The sequence below is a fragment of the Ruditapes philippinarum genome, unplaced genomic scaffold, assembly GCF_026571515.1.
Source record: "Ruditapes philippinarum isolate M1 unplaced genomic scaffold, ASM2657151v2 ctg1704_1_1_1_1, whole genome shotgun sequence".
NCBI lineage: Eukaryota > Metazoa > Mollusca > Bivalvia > Venerida > Veneridae > Ruditapes > Ruditapes philippinarum.
In genome coordinates, this window is record NW_026855681.1 from 81,196 (window position 1) to 105,310 (window position 24,115).

The 24,115-nt window shown below is 32.9% G+C and overlaps 1 protein-coding gene across 5 annotated transcripts in view; it reads left to right on the forward strand.

Annotated features, from left to right (window-relative positions):
* Positions 1-24,115, forward strand: part of LOC132744090 (dual specificity protein kinase CLK2-like) — a 43,322-nt gene that overhangs the window by 8,172 nt on the left and 11,035 nt on the right. For 3 of the 5 annotated variants that reach the window (XM_060732703.1, XM_060732698.1, XM_060732701.1), the window contains 9 exons: positions 1,885-1,975; positions 2,635-2,701; positions 9,895-10,011; positions 10,704-10,794; positions 11,901-11,976; positions 12,617-12,711; positions 13,754-13,883; positions 17,309-17,391; positions 18,949-19,028. In XM_060732703.1, the coding sequence (XP_060588686.1) occupies positions 1,885-1,975; positions 2,635-2,701; positions 9,895-10,011; positions 10,704-10,794; positions 11,901-11,976; positions 12,617-12,711; positions 13,754-13,883; positions 17,309-17,391; positions 18,949-19,028 (830 nt within the window). Of the gene's footprint in view, positions 1-1,884; positions 1,976-2,634; positions 2,702-9,894; positions 10,012-10,703; positions 10,795-11,900; positions 11,977-12,616; positions 12,712-13,753; positions 13,884-17,308; positions 17,392-18,948; positions 19,029-23,213; positions 23,302-24,115 lie in introns of all 5 variants that reach the window. The other 2 variants (XM_060732699.1, XM_060732702.1) reach the window with 1 other exon arrangement.

Sequence of the window (24,115 nt, forward strand, 5' to 3'; positions counted from 1 at the left end):
ATTGATCTTTCAGGTCATTGTGGCAATTTGTTTAAAGTTTTAATATTTATGTAAGTTATATAAAAAGTGCAGAACCATCAAACTGAGGGTTTTATCTATTTTTGTTAGAAATTTTCAAGTTATAAAACCAAATTCATCATTAAAATGTTTGTTTTTTTTGTTGTTGTTTTTTATAACTATTCTGTCTTTCTTTCTTTGGATAGAATTTAAGTGTTTAGAAAGCAAACAGTTTTACAAAATAAAATAAAAATAACATTTTTATAAATCTATGTTATATTTCATTTCGTGTGAGAGATGGTGTTAAAAAAAATTTGTAAAATTAAACAGGATATTTTATTTCAATCGATGAAAACATAAAAGCATAGAAAATTGTTTTATCTTACCAGTGTTTTGATTGGACAGTAACTGTTATACAATCATGTAATTACTGATAAGCTAATATTAGTGGCACATTCCTTATATTATCTCAGTCTTGTTACCCCAGTTTTGTTACCTCATGTTGCTGCAAGTTGTAACTTATGGCTCCTGAATTTTCCACAAGTTGATTTAGGCTCTTTCCTTAGATACCTCAGGTTACCTCGATTTATAAATTGCGTTTTCCCCAGTTTTATGTTATCTCAATTTCCTCAGATAAAGTTATGTTAAATTATGGTCCCCAAATTTTCCTCAGGTTGACCTCAAGTTGTTCAATGGTTCCTGAAGTAACCTCAGTTATCTCAAGTTATACAATGGTTCTGAAGTAACCTCAGGTTATCTCAAGTTATATTGTGTTTTCCCCAGTTTTAAGTTACTTTATGTTACTACAAGTTTCTTCAGGTAGATAGAAATTGATTATATTTTCTTAAGTGTCTTAATTTTTCATTGTGTTTTCTTAAACTATATGAGATTGATTCAAGTTGCTTTAATGTATTTTCTCATCAAGTTTCATCATGTCAACTCAAGTGGCATTATGTCACCTCAAGTTACATCATTTTACCTTAAGTGACATTATGTTTGTAACTCAAGTGACACCATGTTACCTCAAGTGACACCATGTTACCTCAAGTGACATCATGTTACCTCAAGTCACCTCATGTTACCTCAAGTGACACCATGTTACCTCAAGTGGCATCGTGTTACCTTATTATTTTACATGCAGTATAATATCATGTTATTTACCTAACAGAAGCTTGCACACGACCATTTTACAGACTGACAAAAAACTGACCAATAAACTTTAATATTAATAATTTCTATAGATCATTTGAAAGATTTGATTTACACATAATGCTTTAATAAGTCAACCTCTTCTTTACGATAATTATTTATTATAATAGAATTATTTTATTGTAATATATTAATTATGTTACAATTTAAAGAAAATTTTGTAAATGTCTCTCTTTTAAAATATCTGACGATGAAAGCTATCTTGTAAATGAATAATGTACCCAGGTTTAAAAAAGAAACTGGGGAAAGAAATCATCAAGAAAATTAAATTTTACAACTTTAATTCTATGTTTGGCAAACATGTTTTTGTAATGGCAACAAGTTCAAGATAGGCTTTCATCAGACGTGATACATTTGATATAAGAGTTACTTCTAATAATGATTCTCATTTATATTGTGCAATATGTATATTGCTTTATGACACTATCTTTACTGGGGCCTCTTTCCCATATTTTTATCACATATGTCCCGAACTTGGCTTGCGGCTTGAAATAATTGCCGTTGATTGAACAACCTGTACGAATATACACACACCGTCATCTTACAACATCACGATTCACCTCAACCCCGCCGCATCGTTGCTGTTAACTGACTGATCAACTGATGGTTGCGGAAATGTCAATGTCACTGGAATATGATGGCTGAATTTGTCGTGGGGATTGGTTGTTATGGTAACAGGATAGAGGGAGTGGGGATGGAGGTCATAAAGTTCTCGACGATGAAGATGGTCATCTACTATATCAAGCCGGGGACATTCTTCAAGCTAGATGTACTTGACATTTCGTAACGTTTAGTCTTAGGATTATTTTCATTGTTATCGTGCCAAATTTTTTTTCTTCCTTTTTTTGCTGTTATTTAGGTACTTAATTGAATTTTGAATGTATTGGAATATGGTAAAAACAACCATTGTACCCAGTATATTCAAATTGACATTGTTACCATAGCAATGATCTTATATCATACCAGAAGTTTACGAAAATCTGATTTATTTGTTTATTTCATCCATTATTTTTTTTTTTACGGAAGCCATATTTGTCTTGAGTCTTTACATATAATAGGGAGTGCTAAACCAGTTTAAAAAACATGCTTTCCTATTGTGAAGATACTAATATTTAATATAATTTATGTGACCATTTTTGATATTATAAACAAACATTTGAAATTTGCTAACCATTTTTGATAATCCATGAAATGGTAAAAATTTCTGAAAATTTTGTACTGACAAGAAACATGGTGCATGGTAGAAGAGTAAATGTAGGGACAGTTTTTGGGAATACATTTTAAGATTGCTGTATATGCGAGAAGTTTTTTAAGATTTTTGGAATTGTTTAAAAGCATGGATTGTCAGAAGAGACGAATTATAAGGAAGGGTAGGGTATAGATATATAAGGAAAATACTAACTGCCGTTTGAATGATTCATTTTTCAGATGAGGTATTGTCTACCCTTGGTGAAGGAACATTTGGCAAAGTTATTGAAGTTAAAGACTCTCGCAGGTAACTTTTACAATATTATACTTCTTTTCCACTTGTATCAATTTTCTTAATATTATGCTTTGTTCATGGCAATGGTTTGTTTTCAGGTTTTGCATTAAATGCTTACTCTAGTAACAATTTATTTTTGACATTGACCACCAGTGTTTCCCCCAACAATCCCTTCAGTAACAATTTTTAGACATGTTGATTGATAATAACATTCTGTTGTTATTGAAAGAATGTATCCATGCAGTTGTCAGTATACTATCTTGTCAACTGGTGCTTTAATAATGATTGTTATTATAAGGTCATGCATCCAGGTCATAAGGTGAAAGGACAAAGTTCATGTACAAGGTCATGCTGTCAAACGTTAAGATGTCAGTTAGTTACGTTAAGATGTCAGTTAGTTAAAACAAAAAAGATTTTTTTTTTATCATTTCTGTAATGGACCATTAACCAACCATTTACTGAACTATATTTTTAGATGAACTATAGTTCCAACTTTAGTGTTTGTAATTGTCTGTTATCAATTTTGGGATATCAAGATGAATTTAAAGTTTGTAAGCTTACAGTATACAGCCTGGTCAGACCACTGGCATGTTCGGTAGCCTGGCTATGTCTATCTAGTCTATACTGGTTGCAAAACTGGTTAATCACTTTTGATTTAAGCAAGTGAAAGGTTTATACACAGTCATCAAATTTAGCACTGACCTGGTGGCCCAAGGCCAGTGAAAATTATTTCGGGCCAGTGTAAATTTTAAGAAAATTTAGTTAGTTATATGGTAGAATAAATTCAAAACTGGGATTCGGGCCAGTAGATTAAAAATCATATATTCAATGACTGTATACACAGATCTGTTATCACAGACGTGAAGACATAAGACCGTCTGACATTTACCCCATTGTAAAATTTAATTAATATCTTCCAAGCAGAACTGTTTCCTTGAACTAAATGAATTTGTCTGGAAAAATGGTCTTAAAACGATTCTAATGATAGCTTTTGTGTCTAAAGCCATGTTACTATGTCTGTGTTTTGGTTAATTTCCAATAGGTCTGTAGAAAAGATATGTGTCTAATTTGTTTGTTTTTTTGCCTTCTAAGAATGCTGTTGAACATGGAATTTTTTTGTTTCCCCATTTTGATTCAGAGAAAATCTGAAGAAGTTTTACACAGGTTTAATGTTTTTAACAGAAACAGTTTGAGAAACAGTGAACTAAGTTCTGCACAGGTTCGTTCTTTCAACATACTCATGTTAATATATTGGGAGAAAAGTTTTAAAGTGAGAAAAAAAATGTTATAGGCCTTTCATTGATAAGTACTTTAGATTGATTGATAGATCTAAGTTTACATTTTACAAGCACACAAAACTGCTGGTATATATATATACACCACACATATTTTATAAGCAATTTTTCTCAGGTATATTCAAGAAACTGTAATCATGAGCTAGCATCTGTGTTACCATGGTAACAGATTACTCTAAAACCTGTAGAGATGAGGTTTTTGTATTGTAATAGTCTTGTTCTGGTATACATGTTAATAGTGTAAAAATATAACAAGTTTTTAGATGTATCTATGAGAGCATATGAGTCAAGTTGGTACAAAGTTAGGCAGTACAAAGTTAGGCAGATAATCTTGTTTTTATATCATTAACAGCTTCACTTATGTACCTGAATCATTCTGACACATGAATTTTACATTATAGCTTATAACATATGAGCCGCGCCATGACAAAACCAACATAATGCGTTTGCGACCAGCATGGATCCAGACCAGCCTGCGCATCCGCGCAGTCTGATCAGGATCCATGCTGTTCGCTTACAAACCCTATTACAAGTAGAGAAACAGATAGCGAACAGCATGGATCCTGATCAGACTGCGCGGATGCGCAGGCTGGTCTGGATCCATGCTGGTCGCAAACCCATTGTGTTGATTTTGTCGTGACGCGGCTCATATGTCTTCTTTCTTCAATAAGAGATAGGGCAAGAAATGTTTTTGTTAAATAATTGGTCAAACAAATACTGTCTAACCAAAAGTTTTTCTCAAAACATTATGATGATTTACACCTTCTACATGTTGAAATGAAATCATGTGAAACAGAAAAAGACATAATTAGACTTTGTGTTATATTTGACATTAACTAAAAGTTATAATAAGACTTCTATTTTCTTGCCAAAATTGACAGAACCATTTCTATCTATAAAGTGTACCAAGTTTTAAAGTCAGACTTTCCTATAGACAGTATTGTGTTTTTCCTATCCTATTTTTTTTTACGCAATTAACATAATTTCGCGATACTTGTAGCACTTTATTTTGAAGGGTTAGGCATTGTTTAACCCCTTAGTTTTATAAACTACATTTTTTTCTGTCCAAATTTAGTCAATCCACATACCTTTCTTGAAAGATGTGGTAATTATATGTCTATCTTTCTAAGTTCTGTCAATGTCTTTAGAATTGGGACTTGGTCAACATCTGCCAGGTCAAAAATAAATGATATACTACTTAGTGAATTAGTGAAAACAAAAAACCCATACTTTTTGAATAATTATTAACAACACTTTTGGAGAAAAATAAACATTTCTAGCAAATGGAAACAAGTCTCCCTTTAGTAAACCACATGGCTGTAGCAACTGGATGCTTTTAGCAACTAAGTCGCCTAAAGTTCTGAACTTCGCCAAGTTTGAACATCAAAGTAAAATCAACTTTGCCAAGCTTTTTTACTTACAGCATGTACAGATCCAGATCTTTACATATGACAAAGCAATAAATTTAATCCTTGCTTCTGGGCATGATTTAAACTGAATTGTTGACAACCAGTATAGTGGGGGGGGGGGCACTGTCCATGTACAGCAGCCCTGGCTCTTCTTTCATTGTCAAGACTTTTTCACAGGTAAGGGGCCCCTTCCCTTAATTTTGGGGAAATATTACAGGGTATTTTGCAAAAGGGGGTAGAAAAAAAACTTGATTTGAATCAAGTTTAATGAATTTTCCAGGGGGAAGCCACCATAAAATCAGCTTCTGCTGTAAAAACCACTGATATCCTTATCTTGGAAAAGATTAAATGTTATATTCAATTCTTTTTAAGCCGGTGCTAGGGAGCATGGACCTTAGCTTGCATTTTTCAGTATCGTCCATGAACGGGCTCAATCAAACCGAGCCTGCAACTTTTTCAATATTGCTGTTTTGAGCGTTCTTTAGGTCTATCTTCTTTGCTGGGGATGCACTGTAGAATTTGATATCTCTTGTATGTTACTGTAAACCAGGTATTGTGTACATGTTTTGATTGATGTAGAGAGGAAAACAGAGATTGTTTTATAACATTTGCCAAACATAAGGTGATAAAACAATGATTTATGTTCATTTATCATATTTTTTTACCTGCCAAATTATTTCTGGTTTCTAGGTTTCTTTTATTATATAAGAATTGTTACTGTTATGTACATTCCTGTAACAGTATATTATGAGAAAACTGTTCAATGGTGACAGGCTATAGTGAATGCTGTATTATTTCTAGCAGCCATCATGGAGTCTGCTTTAAACTTTTTATCTGAGCATTATTTATGACTTAAAACCTAGCAAAATATAATTTAGACACATATTATCATGTTTTGTCACTCAAATTTTTGTTCAACTATCAGGGCTGTGTTTATAGATATTGGAAACGGTCCTTTCCTGAAATTTGTGGGGAAATAATATAGTGCTTTTGTATAAGCGGAAGAAAAAAACTACTATTTATACCCCCAAAAACGAAGTTTGGGGGGTATATAGGAGTCACCCGGTGGTCGGTCGGTTGGTCGGGCGGTCGGTCGGTCGGTCGGTCCAGACGTCTGTTGCATTTTCCTTGTCCGGAGCATAACTTGAAGACTAATGCTTGGAATTCAATATAACTACACACAATGGTCAAGCACATTGAGAGGAAGTGCAGTGCACAAGAACCATAACTCTATCTTGACTAATTACAGAGTTATTGCCCTTTGTTACTTTTCCTTGTCCGGGGCATAACTTGAAAACTACTGGTTGGAATTCAAAATAACTTCATACAATTGTCAAACACAATAAGGGGAAGTGCAGTGCACAAGAACCATAACTCTATGTAAAGTAATTACAGAGTTATTGCCCTTTGTTACTTTTCCATTGCTTTTTTTTGTCCGGACCATAACTTGAAGACTAATAGTTGGAATTCAATATAACTACATACAATGGTCAAGCACATTGAGAGGAAGTGCAGTGCACAAGAACCATAACTCCATCTTGATTAATTACAGAGTTATTGCCCTTTGTTACTTTTCCTTGTCCGGGGCATAACTTGAAAACTACTGGTTGGAATTCAAAATAACTTCATACAATTGTCAAACACAAAAAGGGGAAGTGCAGTGCACAAGAACCATAACTCCATATTGACTAATTACAGAGTTATTGCCCTTTGTTACTTTTCCATTGCTTTTTTGTCAGGAGCATAACTTGAAGACTAATGGATGGAATTCAATATTACTTCATACAATGTTCAACACATTGAGAGGAAGTGCAGTGCACAGGAACCATAACTCCATCTTGACTAATTACAGAGTTACTGCCCTTTGTTAATTTTCCTTGTCCAGAGCATGACTTGAAAACTACTGGTTGGAATTCAAAACAACTTCATACAATGGTCAAGCACAATAAGGGGAAGTGCAGTGCACAAGAACCATAACTCCATCTTGACTAATTACAGAGTTATTGCCCTTTGTTACTTTTCCATTGCTTTTTTGTCCGGAGCATAACTTGAAGACTAATGGTTGGAATTCATTATAACTTCATACAATGGTCAAGCACATTGAGAGGAAGTGCAGTGCACAAGAACCATAACTCCATCTTGACTAATTACAGAGTTATTGCCCTTTGTTACTTTTCCTTGTCCAGAGCATAACTTGAAAACTACTGTTTGGAATTCAGTACAACTTAATACAGTTGTCAAGGACATTAAAAGGAAGTACAGTGCACAAGAGCCATAACTCCATTTTGACAAAATACAGAGTTACTGCCCTTGATACTTTTCCTTGTCCTGAGCATAACTTAATACGTACTGGTTGGAATTCAAAACAACTTCATACAATGTTCAAGCACAATAAGAGGAAGTGCAGTGCACAAGAACTATGACTCTATCTTCAGTTTTTATAGAGTTTTTGCCCTTTGTTCCTTTTCTTTGTCTTTCTGGACTTATTACAGAGTAATTCAATTAAACTTCATCAATGGCCAACCACATTGAAAGGATATGCAACATAGAAGAACCACAACTATCTTTAATTGCTAACAACCATAACTCTATATTTCAATTCTTTTACAAGGTATTCTGTTACTAGTAACATCCTCATTTCCGAAGCAGTCTTGTGGGGGTATTAATCACATTTAGTGATAGTTCTAGTTTAAAAAAAATTCAAGAGTGGAAAGAGGTCTGAAAATTGTCCATGCTATAGAAAGAAGAAGAGAACAAACAAGAGTATGAACATTTAAACTGGATGCTCTCCCTTTTATCTCTTATTATTGATATGTTTGTAGATAAAAAAAAATGAGATAAATTTTTACAGAGATTTTTGTTTCATGTAAGTTCATTGAACCATCTACCTTTTTGATAGACTGATTTCTTTGTTTTTGAACATTCTGATTTTGTTTATCTTTGTTTTTTATGTCTTTGTTTAAGGCAGCATGCCTCCAGATTTATGCCAGTTTCCTGTTATTTTACCCTTTCTGTGCTAAATAATGTAGATCTACATGTGAATAGACTTGTCCATCTTTCATTCAGTATAAAAACATTCATTAGGGGTTTTTTTGTGGAAAAAAAATCAAAATAAATACCTATTGAAATGAGAACAGTGCAAACTATGATTGTTTGAATCGTTTGGCACCCGGGTGTCCCGGCAGATTTTGGTTTGTCCTTGTAGAATGAGTGGATTCAGTTGCTGCTACCAGACTTTAGTTAACCAGGTGTTCCGAATTAATAGCAAAACTATTGTCAATTTAGAGTGACATTATGCTCATTATTTTTTGCTGTCAAGTTGAGATGAATTGGTTATATATTTCAAGAGATTGACTATTTTAATGGTGATTTACCAATAATTGATAATAAAGACATAAAATATTTAGGATGAAATATAAAAGCTTACTAAATTGTAAAAAGACTGCCCCACTCTTGATATATTCTGAAGAATATTTAGAAATGTCTATGTTTGACATGTATAATTGATTGATTTTGCAGTTCAAATTTGAACACATTTATGGCAAAATATAAAGTTTAAGACTTTAAGAGGTGAAGTCACCATTTACACTTGGAAGGGTATATTGCCACTTATACAAAAGGGAATACAATCAAATTTATCTAGCATAATATATTTATTATCCACATGTATTTCATAAATGCATCAAAATACAGAAACACTTTTCTTTTACAATTTATTTGTACAATGTAAACAGTAATGATGTAGAAATCATAAAAATAGAAAATTCAGTCATATTTTGCTGGATGCAAATATTTTGCCCTGTTTTGCCGAAAACTTACACCCATCATTCTTTCAAACAGACAGATATTTCAATTAGTGACAGACCCATTTGGCTTAATACCCTTTAATGATTTGTAGGAAGATTTCAGATTGATTCAAAATTTGGGGAAAAAAATATTGTTGATATGTCTTGGCCGCCCATCAAATCAGAATGGAGAATATTGAAAATTTAACAGTCTGTCATTCTGTTGTCTGGACCCATACCTTTGATCTATCTTGAATGTGTTTATGATGACGTAAATCAGACACACGGACTTTCATGAAAAATCCACCAAGGATATTTTAATCTTTTATTTCATTTATTTGTAACTAAACTTGTATGTGTCAAAAAAGGGGCGTTGCACCATCGTAATCACTGTTTTAGTGAAAAATCATTTATGTAGCCCATTATTCAAATATTTTAAAAGCCTTGCGTATTTGCTAATCATAACAAGGTGCAATTTAAGACAAGGGGCACTGTCCTGAAGGCAATATTTTTGGAGTTATGACCCTTTTTAACTTTTCTTGTTTGTCAAAATTTGTCATTGATGGTCATTGCCACAGACTAGCGTTTCTCCACATGCGGTGCCCTTGTCTTTAATAATCCAAGTCACTTAATACTAAGAAATTTCATTTGAGTCAAGTGATCTGTATCATACAGGGATTGGATATCAGATTAACATATTTACTTGTATTTTTCAGAAACAGTGAGCATGTAGCATTAAAGATTATAAAGAATGTAGAGAAGTACAGAGAAGCTGCCAAGTTGGAGATTAATGTACTAGAAAAACTACGTGACAAAGACCCAACTGGGAAAAAGTTAGTCATTTTTTGTTTTTTATTCGCTTTATAAAAATATGGATTATTTCCCCTGCTTGCTTACCATGCCAGATTTTTGAAATGGAAGGGTCCTGATTAAAATTTGTAACTGTCCAATGTTTTCATTATGTCAGACTTGTGATCTAAAGGGAAAATATAGTTATTTGTTGAATTTTGTCTTGTTTTCTATAAAGAAATTAAACCTTTACCAACAAATTAAATCTTTTCCTTCAAATTTTTTATTGTGCCTTGAATTAGAAACAGTCCACTTTGGATGTTAGGCACAATTGATATACAAAATGTTAGAAATATTTAAAAGCATAGGAGTGTATAGAATGTAAGTAGATTATACAGATAAACTGGTATGAAATGTAGCCACTTGCAGATTTACTGTGTTAGAATACAACTCATGATGTTGAATTGTTTTATGTGAGGAAGTTATCCATCTGTGGTAGCTTTTGGAATGTCAGCGGTTCTTCTCATCGGACATCTCTTCCTTTCTTCTCATTGGACCGACGTCTCGTTTGTTTAATCAAAAAGTGCACCTGAGGTTTTACTCCAGCTTTACTGCTGCAGGAAGACATCAAGTTGCAAAGTCACCATTTGACAGTTACAGTGTTGGTATGGCTAAAAATCCAACAAAATATAATAACAAGATATAAGATATTATATTTTTTTTGTATATATTTCAGATTATGTGTTCAGATGTTAGATTGGTTCGACTATCATGGCCATATGTGTCTAGCATTTGACATGTTAGGTCTCAGTGTATTTGATTTCTTGGTAAGTTCTTACAATATTTTTAAAAAATAAACATTTTCCATATTTTTGTTTAGTACAAAAGTATCAGAAAAAAATATCATCCTGTATGTTGGAACCAAACTTGAGCCCTTGGGTTAACAAAGACTAACTCAGTGCTTTCTAAAAGGGAAATTTAGTGACAATAAAAAAAATGTAAATCAAAACATCAACAAATGAGAATGTCAGAGAGGCAGATATTTAATTGAATTTTAATTGCAAGTTCCTAGCTGAGACCATGTATTGTGACAGTTTTCTGTCTCTTTTAAGTCCATAACTCAGGTAATGGTCATATCCTACAGTGATTTTTTTACCTCTGCATCCTGAGTCCAGGACTCATTGAATTTGCTGTGGATGCAAAGTTTCAAATAATGTGCATCTTTTGGATGCATACTTTTTCTGAGTAGGGAGTCCTGTCTCATAGGAATTTGGTAATAAATACCAAATTGTGTTCAAGTTATGTCTGTAAATCTTCTACAGATAAGAAATAATAATGTGCTATACTATAGATAAGCATAAAAATATTAAGGAAAATGAAGTTTTGATTAATCTCAAACTAAATTAATGAAAATAAACTTATTAAATTTATTTGACAGTTTTAAATAATTTCAGTATCAGAAGCATTGTAATTAATGTAGAAGTCAAATTCATTTTTTCTTCATTCCATTGTTAATGTACCTTTCATATCACTAAAGCAATATTATGCCTTGTAACTTGGATTTGTCGGCTGAATTTTTGGACTCATTGATTTATTGCCCAGCGAGTCCTAGGACCCACACTGATGAGTTTGTAAAAAAATCACTGATCCTAGTGAGAAATATGCCGCAATGGCATGTTGGGGAAAAATACAGCATTTTTAGGAGATTAGAGGAAAAGAACTTGATTTTAGTTGTAAAATATAGGGAGAAAAACCACTGTATAGACTATAGATGGGTGGGGGGGGTAGCATTTTTAGTAGACTGGATGAAAAAAAAAAACTTGAATACAGGGAGAAAAATCACTGTGTATAATATGTGCTAATATTTTTTAATGAGTGAGGAAAGACCATTGTCAGTGTAAATGTACAGTTGTTTTTTGTTTTATTATTTCAGAAAGAGAATAATTATATTCCATATGACTTGGATCAGGTTAGACACATATCATATCAGTTGTGCTATGCAGTACAATGTAAGTACAAACTTGTTTGTTTATTTGTCTGGTTTTTATGCCAATTTTTAACTCAATTTTGGTCACATTCATATGGCAGGTTGGTTCAACTAATTGGTTCTCTTAGATAACTCACTAACCAGTTATCATGAATTATAACCAGTAATCTGTCAATATTCGAGATAATTTATCATTGAAAATTTTCACCTTGTCCAAGGATTGAACCAGCGACCTCGGGAATACAAATCAGATGCTGTCATGATTGAGCTTATCAGGCAGGCAAATATTTTGTGATCAACATGTTGCTTTTAAAGTTATAACTGTACAACTGTATCCCGGGATTAGATGGGGGAAAAACCCACGTTTGCCAGGTCCCTGAATGACCCTATTCAGATGTTATAAATAGTGACTGTGTGTGTTCCAAAACCTTTTGATGAGATGATACAAAAATTATTTCAAGAATTAAGATAAAGAATAAATCCAAATATTGTGCTATCTTTTAATTTTATAACATGTCTACAGAAAGAAATATTACATGAAAATTGATTATGACTTTATTTGTTCATACTGTGCTTATTTGTTCATTTAGATTATGTGCTTATTTCTTGATTATGATTGTGTTTATTTGTTGATTGTGGGTTTATTTGTTTTATATTTTCAGTTCTTCATGAAAATCGTCTCACTCATACAGATCTTAAACCTGAAAATATCTTATTTGTTAGCTCAGATTATGATACCACATATAATGCCAAAAAGGTAAGTTGGTGAACTAGGATGTAAGTATTAGTAATGATAAAATCTTTAGCTTAACCAATGAACAGTAGAAATTACATTAAGTGTTCTAAGACTTAGTGTAAAACAGTTGTAACTTCTCTATATATCTTACAAGTTGTAGTTGTTTTTTACCAAGCCTTTATACTAAATCAACTCAACACTGTCTTTAGTCTTTAATATGGAAAATCTTTTAAAATACCTCTGAGGCTAAGTGGTTACGGTCACTGGCATTCGGTGGCTTGTCCCCTAATTGCTGTGGGTTCAAATCCTACCAGGGAGTTTATATATTTATGTATCCGTATAAGGCAGATACTGCTTTAGCATTCATGAGGTCATTGGTTCTACTCAGATGTTAGCATGTGACTTAAATAATGCACTGAGAGTGTACCAATAATGCACTGAGAGTGTACCAATAATGCACTGAGAGTGTACCAATAATGCACTGAGAGTGTACCAATAATGCACTGAGAGTGTACCAATAATGCACTGAGAGTGTACCAGAAGTGAAGGAAGTGTTCATAACACACACCAGTAAAACTTGAAAGTTACAACATCACATTTACAGAGTCGGTTATCAAGATGACTTGAAAACAAAACAAAAAATAAGGAACACATTGTTTACAATTAATACAGAGATTGAAAATTCCTCTTGTCCGCTCGTAATTACCAGTATAATTTAAGAGAACTCTATATGTAGGACGAGTATAAAAATGTTGCCTGCAAACTGCATTTAGAAGCTATTCATCCTGAAGGACGAGTGACTATGAAAATATATTTTGATGTCTGTAATATAGACATTAGTGCAATATTAATTTTCTCTTGCTTACCTCTCAGAGTTTATGTAGATAACATGAACTCTACGTTCATTTAGTTTGCTAGAACAATCATGTTTGGACTTGACATGCATACTGGAAAAGCTGTTTATTTTATGTAATAAAATATTATTTTAACTCTGTAATTTTGAAAGTTCAGGGAAATTCATCATAATTTGATAAGATGTAAATGATGATACTGTGTATTACAGAAACGGGACGAAAGATATATAAAGAACACAGACATTCGGTTGATAGATTTCGGGTCGGCAACATTCGATCATGAACACCACAGTACAATAGTTTCTACACGACACTACCGAGCTCCTGAAGTGATATTAGGTTTGTTACAAATTTACAAATACTTTGTTTTGTTGCTGAAGTGCTGCTTAATGAACTGGGAGTGGGGAGGGTTGTAATGGATATTGAATTGGTCGTTAGGTGGCCGGATGGATGTAAGCAATGTCTTCTGTTTCACACATCCAAGATTTTTCAAGGGATTTTAACCATATTTTAATAACAACATTTTTGGCAATTTTCCCTGAAATTATGTCAAGCTGTGTCAAAGATTGAAAGTCCATTTAAGATGTAAAGAGGGGTGAGGGTTAAAGAACTGGTTAAAGACATAAAATATTAAGTTGTTTACAGCATGATTTGATCAGATTGAGTTCATGTTAAGTTCTGCTAATGAATATGAAAAAGAGTAAACTGTGCTAAGAAAGAGCTGTTATGGTCTTAGTAAAGTTAATATGAAAGACATGTGTAAAATGTTAAATATGCACAACAAAACTTATCGTCTGCAGCAGATGCCAAGCAAATTTTCCTGGTGAAATCTTCACTAGCCTGGCATTTATACATTTCTGATTCCTTGCTGTACTATATTTACCTAGGAAAATATTTTTCCTGGTGGGTGATAATCAGCTGCATGGCTTACACAAAGAAAAGTTATTGTTGTTGTTGTTGTTGTTTAGTTGGACGTGTTTCAACAGCATCTCTGTATTAGTGGTTTTATCTGTAATATTTATGAATTACTTGAAGATGTTAACATGGTGCGTAATAATTATTGATGTATCATCATTATGAAACATATTCTTTGTGTCGATTTCACCTTTAAATTTCTCATATTCTATATTAATTACAGATCTGTAGTGATTATATGATAAGAATTTTTCAAACAAGGAAATAATTTGTATTAGATCCTGTGAGAACTTTTCAAATAAGTTTTGGTAGAAAATGTTTTTGTCCTAAAAATGTATTGTGAAATTATGTAAATTTGGCCAAAATTTAGTCAAATTGGTAATTTTGTCACATTTTAAGGCCAAAGTTGAGAAAAAGACATTTTATTAGAAGGGTGGATAATGGATAATGATCACAAATAAAGAAAACAGTGATTTTCAATATTGTTATTAAAGATTCCAAGAAAATGCTAAATCACTGAGTTTCATAATAAATAAAAGATTGCAGCAGTTAGTAATTTAACTTCTGTGTAGGATACTGTAGGTGTGATGGTATGTATTTTATATCCTGATTCACAATTTGAGCATACACCAGCAGAATGTCTAACATTAAGGGAACTCACTGTATTTCATATAACTGTCATTGTATTATAAGTCAGTGTGACTCGGATAATATGTCGAGTATTTTGTAGTTGGCATCAGTTTACCTAACAGCATGAAAAATGTTCTTTCATATTGGAGATTATCCCAAGTTATTCAATTGATTACTGAGATATAACAGTGAAATATATGTGGTATTTGTCCAAAACAAAATTATCAAATATATTTTTATAATAGATTTGAATGTGGGACATTGTGGTGTCATGATTTGAGCCGCGTCATGACAAAACCAACATAATGGGTTTGCGACCAATATGAATCCAGACCAGCCTGCGCAACCGCGCAGTCTGATCAGGATCCATGTTGTTCGCTTACCAACTCTATTACAAGTAGAGAAACTGATAGCGAATAGCATGGATCCTGATCAGACTGCACGGATGCGCAGGCTGGTCTGGATCCATGCTGGTCGCAAACCCATTATGTTGGTTTTGTCGTGACGCAGCTCATTTGATGATGTCATGAAGGTGAACACATAATGTATGGCTAGAATGATTAAAGTCATCGGGGAAAAAAAATGCATAAAATAGATATTTGAATTTGACTAATGACTGTAACATGTTCTAAAACTTGCCAGAAATCTTAAATTGATATCTTAATCTACATTACTATCATATACAATAACAGTAACACAAAACTAATGGAAGGTTAGTGGTTTAATAAATGTGCCTGTTTTCTGCATGAAATGATTTATGAAAGCTTTAAAGGGAATGTTAGGTCTTACTCAGCCGTTATAAAGATATTTGGGGGGAAAAAGTGTTCCCTCGTAAGCATTAAAAAACAGCAATATGACATGAAATTTGCAGACTCGGTTTTATTGAGTCTGTACATGAGGGATAATGAAAAAGTGCAACATCCCTTACATCCCTAGGTTGATAACAGAAACAGAAAAAACCTGTATTATTCAGTGCAAATAGTTATTTTATGATGTTAGTGGTAAATTAGCAGATATTAATCACTATTAAACTGGAAAATTCATCTTCAAGTTCTGTTGCTGACAGATAGGATGGTTAAGTGATTTTACATAAATACTTCGCCATACCATTCTCACAAATAAAATAATGATGATGAGAATATATGATGCGTAATCCAAGTGAAACTTTTCCATCTCTTAATGTCACAGACTGTTTTGAAATAGTAATATCAGAACAAAAATAAAACATCTAAAACAAGTTCTACGTAGACATACGTCTGTTACAGTTACTATTTATAGCTTGGCAGTGTTTCTGATGATGTCATGGTGATAAATCTGTGTAGGTAAAGGTAGAATGACGGCACATGTTGGCAGGAGAAGTTATTATAGAAGATAATGGTTGTTTGTAATTGACTTCTCCCTTCCCATAAATCTGATCACTTTTACATAGAATGTCAGAAGTTTTCTATATATCACTTTTTTTCTGTTTATAACATCTTATACATCTTATATTATCATAAAAAAGACAAGAGATTTATTAAATGTTACATTATTTACTAGAAATTGTATATTTTTTGTTTTCACCTTTTCTAAAAAACTAAAGGTAAAAAACAAAAAATAAATTTTCAACAACCTGTATTACTTTGTAGGGGAGCTTGGTATGCTTAAACTGGTTTCACTGTTTTCTCTATATGGAATTTAAGGAGAAATGTTTATTTTTGAGCTGAATAGGCATATCTATTTCAAACAGAAATTATTTCATGATTACCTAAAATTAAATAACTGTTTTTTAAAAAATATAGTGTAAACTTAGTACTCAATTCATCATTATTAACATGTTGAAATTGATGTACATGTATGTGTTATTTCAAAGACTTTTTTCCCACTTTTCCTGTAATACAAAGAAGGCAAATATTTAAGCTGTAAAAGCAAGTACCAGTATTCTAATCTAGATGTTAAATTTATATAAATTATACATGTAAAAAGAATAAGGGAAGTGAAACCCACGAAACAAAGTGGGTCATATATATAAATTTGTGATTATTTAGTAGTCAATTACTTGCAGAGAAATTGGTAATTACTGATACTAATAGCTAATTTGATATATTGACCCTCAAGATATAACCAAAATTATGTGTTACAAAGGATGTTATAATTCAGGAAATCAGAAGTATATGAATTAAAAATATGTATAAATTTATGAATATATACATTTATTCAAACATTATATTTTATTTCAGAGTTGGGTTGGTCTCAGCCATGTGATGTATGGAGTATAGGTTGTATAATGTTTGAACTCTACACAGGGTTTACACTATTCCAGGTAAGTCATTACTTATTCTCATCACATACATGTTTCAACTCTTTAACATGCTCAATTTTTTTTTAATCCACTCGCTGTGCTTCCATTTTTAGCTCGACTTTTCTATGAAAAGGGGAGCTATCCTACTCGCCCCGGCGTCGGCGTTAGCGTTAGCGTTGGCGTCACACCTTGGTTAAGTTTTTCGTACCACCCCACTTTATTTCAGAAGTATTACAAGTATGGCTTTGAAACTTACCATACTTGTTCACCATCATAACCTCCATCTACAGACAAGAGTACATAACTCTGTCAAGGTTTTTGACAGAATTATGGCCCTTTTTTGACTTAGAAAGTGTATTGAGCTTGGTTAAGTTTTTTGTACCACCTCACTTTATTTCAAAACCATTGGAGGTATTGCTTTGAAACTGACCATACTTGTTTACCATCACGACCTTCATCAACAGACAAGAGGACATAACTCTGTCAAGGTTTTTGACAGAATTATGCCCCTTTTTGACTTAGAAAATACATTGAATATGGGTAAAATCCACTTATTGCCTTAACCCTTTGAGATATTGCTTTGAAACTTTTAATGCTATTTCACATCATTACCCCCATCTGTACGCAAGAGAAGGTAACTCTGTCAAGGATTTGTTTTAAAAATTAAGGCCTTTTATCGACTTAGAATCTTGGTTAAGTTTTTAGTACCAGTCCACTTTTTGACTGAACTGTTTGAGATACTAATTTGAAAGTTGGAATACTTGTTTACAATCATGATTCCCAAACATGTCCAGGAGAAGGTAATTCTGTCAAAGATTTTATTTGAATTATGGCCCTTAACTGTCAATGTTTTGTATTATAGGCAAGCACTAAAAAAGTCGAGCGCGCTATCTTACGGACAGCTCTTGTTACCTTGACTATTATATTCATGAAATAGGGATAGCTATCCCTGTCACCTGGGCGACAGCATTTGTATCTTTGTCACAGTTTTGGTTAGGTTTATCGTACCACCGAACAGATCTGATATACACTTTATAGTATTGCTTTGATACTTTGACCTTTGTATCCTTGTTAGTGACCATCACCCCAGCTTTGAGCTAGAACTGTCATCAATAGAGACGATATTGATGTATTGTTGATATTTTTCTGTCGATCAATAATCGATATACATTTGAAGAAATCGATAATTTTGATTAATTATTTGAATGTCTTTCAATTATGATAATTCACCCAAAACATATACAAAAGCATACGTGTGGCCATGTCTAACACTAAGCTGTTGTTACATTATGGACATATTTCATAGCAGTAAAGACAAAAAATGATTAGGAAAATCACGCAAAGGACATTCATAAATAGGACACAAAATGTTTGTATGAACAGAACATATATTTTACTAAAATCATTTTAAACAGCTATGAAAGTGAAAAATATACAAGAAATTAGAGTAAATATCAATTTATCGATGTATCGTCAATATGCTTTGCTATGAATCAATGACAGGTCTACTTTGAGAGCGGTGTCTTATGGACAGCCCTTGTTGAATATATTATTGTATAATTGTATGGTTAATTACAGACACACGATAACAAGGAACATTTAGCCATGATGGAACGTATACTTGGAAGTCTACCTTACAGAATGACGAAAAAAACAAAGTAAGTATTTAATACATCTTGTACCAGATCTTACACATCTTTAAACCTTATATTTGACATTTGAGAAATGTTACTGACATTAGCCATGTATACTTTATCATATTGAAAAAAATATATACCGTTTCCTTTGATTATGATTTACCAACTATATTTTGTACAAACTGAACAAAAAATATTCAAACGGTTACTGTAGCATTTTGTAAATGTAAAATGTTGGGCCCCAATAGGCGCTCATATCTTGCGATAGTTCTACCCAGTTGCCATAGTTACCTAGAATTTAAAAGATATATATATATATGAAAAACTGGAGACCGCCCTTGTTAAACATGTGCAGAACTTAATATAATGTTAATAACAATGATTTTAAATATTTTCCGAAAATTGATGTACTTGCATGCATAAATTTACAGCAATTATTACAGACTCAAATACTTGGGTGATGCCAGATGTGAGGCATTGATGAAATTCATGAAATTTTACTGGATTTTTTTTTTAAGAATAAAACATCTATTTTAAGATAACTATATTTAAAAATTACTATATGACCTTGTCAGTGTGTGACCAGTTTAAATCCTGACCAAAATCATCATTCCAAACATTTCTAGATATACGGCACAAGTTTGAAAATAAGGATATTCTTTACATCTGAAGGCATGCCCAGTAGAAACTGTATAAAGTTTTTGATCTGTAATAATTTCAGGGGTTTTTACAGTTAACAACATAATAACTGTAGAAACTTCACAAGTTAATGCATTATGTGTGATTACATTATATTTATATTATTGTTGATCTTTATTGACTATTTATGAATACTATAATTGGGGATTAACCTGACATTTTTTATGTAGGGCTATTTGTTACCTTAGTGCAATAACAGGTTAACTCCTATTATATAAAGAGTTAACCAGTTACTGCACTAAGGTGACATATTGTATTTGCTTGTGATACTTTCTACATACAATTCATTGGAAATATGAATTTTGGAGTATATGTATATATATTTATATATTGTACTCTTTTTACCCATTACCTTTATGGGCGTAAGTTAAACTGCTGAATTTGTTCATTGGATTTGCCCTGGCTTAAATTCAGAGTTAAAGGATTTTAGTATCAAAATATTAAAATATGGCTACTTTAAAAAGTCTTTATAATGAATTTATAATACTGCAGTATTTCCTTCTTTGATGAAAATAAAAACAAACTTGTATATTCCCAGTGCATAGATAATATACGTCACAATTTAAGGGTTGATCGCAAAACTGTTGTAAGTCTTTTTATATGCCCAAAAAAATTTCGGGCATATTATGTTATACCCCCTGGCGTGCGTCCGTCTGTCTGTCTATCTGTCTGTCCGTCCGTCCGTTAGCAATTTGGTTTCCGGAGCATAGCTTAAGTTCCATTTGGCCCACAACATTCAAACTTCATAGAATGATTGCCCATATTGGGTAGAATACCCCTATTGATTTTGGGGTCACAAGGTCAAAGGTCAAGGTCACTATCACCTTAAAACTGAAAACAGTTTCCGGAGCATAACTTAATTTCCATTTGGCCCACAATATTCAAACTTTATAGGAGGATTGCTATTGGAAGGAGGTAATACTTTATTTAATTTATGTAATGTCTTACAAATGCTTCATCCTTAATATAAAAAAAACAACTTTGGGGCATATAATGCTCCGCCTAGCGGTGCTCTTGTTTATTTCAGTTGTGCAGTCAATCCTCAGATTGTCCATAAAAATTTGAAATCACAAATGAGCATTATAATAATTTTATTTTTTAATGGTTTTTTTATGCCACCGCAGCATCTGCGATGCGGTGGCATATAGCGATTCACCTGTGTGTGTGTGTGTGTGTTTGTTTGTTTGTGTGTGTGTGTGTTATATAGATTATATAGTGAACTTAAAAAATCTTCTTGTGAAAAACCACTAGTCCAATTTCAACCAAACTTGGCAGGATTTGATCCTTGGGTGAAGGGGTTTCCAAAGTTGTTCAAAGAATTTCATTCCATGCAGAAATCTGGTTGCCATGGCAACCAAAAAAGAATTAAAAGAATAAATTTAAAAAAATCTTCTTGTAAAGACCCAAAAGGCCTAGAGCTTAGATATTTTGCATAAGGCATTGTCTGGTAGACCTCTACCAAGATTGTTCAAATTATAGCCCTGGGGTCAAAATCGGCCCGGCCCCGGGGGTCATTGATTTTCACTATATGTACATATAGTAAAAACTTAAAAATACCTTCTTGTAAAGACCCAAAAGGCCTAGAGCTTAGATATTTTGCATAAGGCATTGTCTGGTAGACCTCTACCAAGATTGTTCAAATTATAGCCCTAGGGTCAAAAATTGCCCCTGCCCCTGGGGTCATTGATTTTCACTATATGTACATATAGTAAAAACTTAAAATACCTTCTTGTAAAGACCCAAAAGGCCTAGAGCTTAGATATTTTGCATAAGGCATTGTCTGGTAGACCCTTACCAAGATTGTTCAAATTATAGCCCTGGGGTCAAAATCGGCCCCGCCCCCAGTGTCATTGATTTTCACTATATGTACATATAGTAAAAACTTAAAATACCTTCTTGTAAAGACCCAAAAGGCCTAGAGCTTAGATATTTTGCATAAGGCATTGTCTGGTAGACCCTTACCAAGATTGTTCAAATTATAGCCCTGGGGTCAAAATCGGCCCCGCCCGGGGGGTCATTGGTTTTCCTTATATGTATATAGTAAACACTTATAGTAAAAACTTTTAAAAAATTTCTTCTAGCAATTGACAAATGCTAGAGGTTAGATATTTTGCATGAAACATTGTGAAGTGAACTTCTAGCAAGATTGTTGTTGAATTATAGCCCTGGTGTCAAAATTGCCCCCGCCCCAGGGGTCATTGATTTTAAATATAATTATATATATATAGTAAAAAATCTTATTGTCTGAAGGTACAAGGCTTAGAGCTTTAATATTTGTTAAATGATATCATCTATAGGAACTCTACCAAATTGTTCAAATTTTGCTTCTTAGTGTCAAAATTAGCCCCGCCCATAGGTTTTCCTTATATGTATATAGTAAAAAATTTAAAAAAATCATTTTCTCTCAATTTACAAAGGCTAGAGTTAAGATATTTTGCATGAAACATTGTGTAAGGAACCTCTAGCAAGATTGTACAAATTATAGCCCTGGGGTCAAAATTGGCCCCACCCCCAGGGGTCATTGATTTTCACTATGTACACAAAGTAAACAAATAAAAAATATTTTTGTCTGAAGGAACAAGGGATAGAGCTTTGATGTTTGCTATATAATATAATCTATAGGTCCTCTACTAAAGTTGTTCAAATTTTTCCCCTGGTGTCAAAATTGGCCCTGCCCGGGGGCAGTGATTCTCATTATGTACACATAGTAAAAACAGAAAATAAAACAAATGTTTTCTGAATGGGAGAAAGCTACAGCTTAGATATTTGACTTGAAATGTTGTTTGGTGGACCTGTATCAAGATTGTTTTGAATTAAACCCTTGGGTCCAAATTTTGCCTTGCCAAAGGGGACAGTGACCTACTTTCTTGTCCTTTGATGTACAGCAATGAAATTTTGACCATGTGCACAGTTTTAGTTGTAAAATTGAACTTTGATATCAGGTGACCTAGATTTTGTTGATGTGACCTACTTTCTTGTCCTTTGATGTACAGCTATGAAATTTGAACCCTGTGCACAGATTAAGATGTAAAGTGAACTTTGATTTCAGCTGACCTAGATTTTTACAAAGTGTCTTACTGTGTTGTCCTTTTGATGTAGTCATGATATTTAGGCTGTGTGAAATAGGCTTCACCACCAAATTCACTAAACTCGAGTGCATTGATATATTCCTACTCTGATCTTTTATTGAGTTAACATTAGATTTAACCACTTATCTGATAATAAGAATAAGATAGGTCAGGGATCTATGCTTTATGACAATCTTCAAAATTGTAAAGAAACAAAAAAAATCTGTTCCTACACTACTATTTAGTGTTGTATTAATGCGGTGGCATAGCATTTTTCTCAAATGCAATCTTGTTTACCCTTTAAGATTGATCAAATGTTAGGATATGTTTTTAATTTATAAGGAATCAAATGAAACAAGTTATAATTACAAGTTGGATTAATGTATTAATAAACTGCACTTTATTCTGTTACCCTACACTATACCTTTTTACCCTCAAGAACCAATTTTTTCTGGCATGGTCGGCTTGAATGGGACCCCACCACATCTTCCGGGCGATATGTTCGTGAAAATTGTCGCCCGTTATATGTAAGTATGGTAATCCGTGGAGTTGTGCCCCTTGACATGTTTTAAGAAAGAAAGAAGAAATCTTGGCTGAAAAATGAGCGTGTATACATTTACCCTGTTATTATGTTATGATTGTATTGTTTTTGTTGTCTTGTACACCTATTGTAATATGTCAGTATGCATTTTGTTTCAGTTTAAACATAACAGGTGCTTGTTTAATTGATTCTCTATGTAAACTCTCAGTTTTGTCTGAAACCACATGAACAAAACATGATCCTTGTATACTGACCATTTGTTATACTCCTTTGTTCAAAGTTAAGCAAATGTAACAGAAATAAAGTGCTGGTGGTATAAATTAAGGAAAAGAAAATGTTTGGCAAATATGGCAGTTCTAAATGCTCTGGTAAAGTATGTACTATTAAGTGTAAAAGCCTACCTGATGAAGTTGGTGACACAGGGCTGACTGTGGACACCATATTTTAGTTGCCATTAATTGTGATAATAAAAAGCACCTGTTATGTATTATTTTATAGAAATGAATAGACTAGTCTGTTCTGTCTGTTCTTTTATATGACAGATTGTTTCCATCGTTTAAAGTTTTATATTATTTAGGACTTTATAGAAAAACTATTCCTTATCTATTGTTAAGATTATTTATGTTATTAAATTTTATCTGAAATCATTTAAACGAATCAAATTTGGTATTTGAAAGGGGAGCAACTATTGTTTGTAAACCAGGGGCAATAACTCATTTTTGTGTACCAGGGGCAATAACCCATATTATGGTTTATGTTCCAAGGGAAACAACCAATGTCTCAAGGGTCAACAAGTTTAA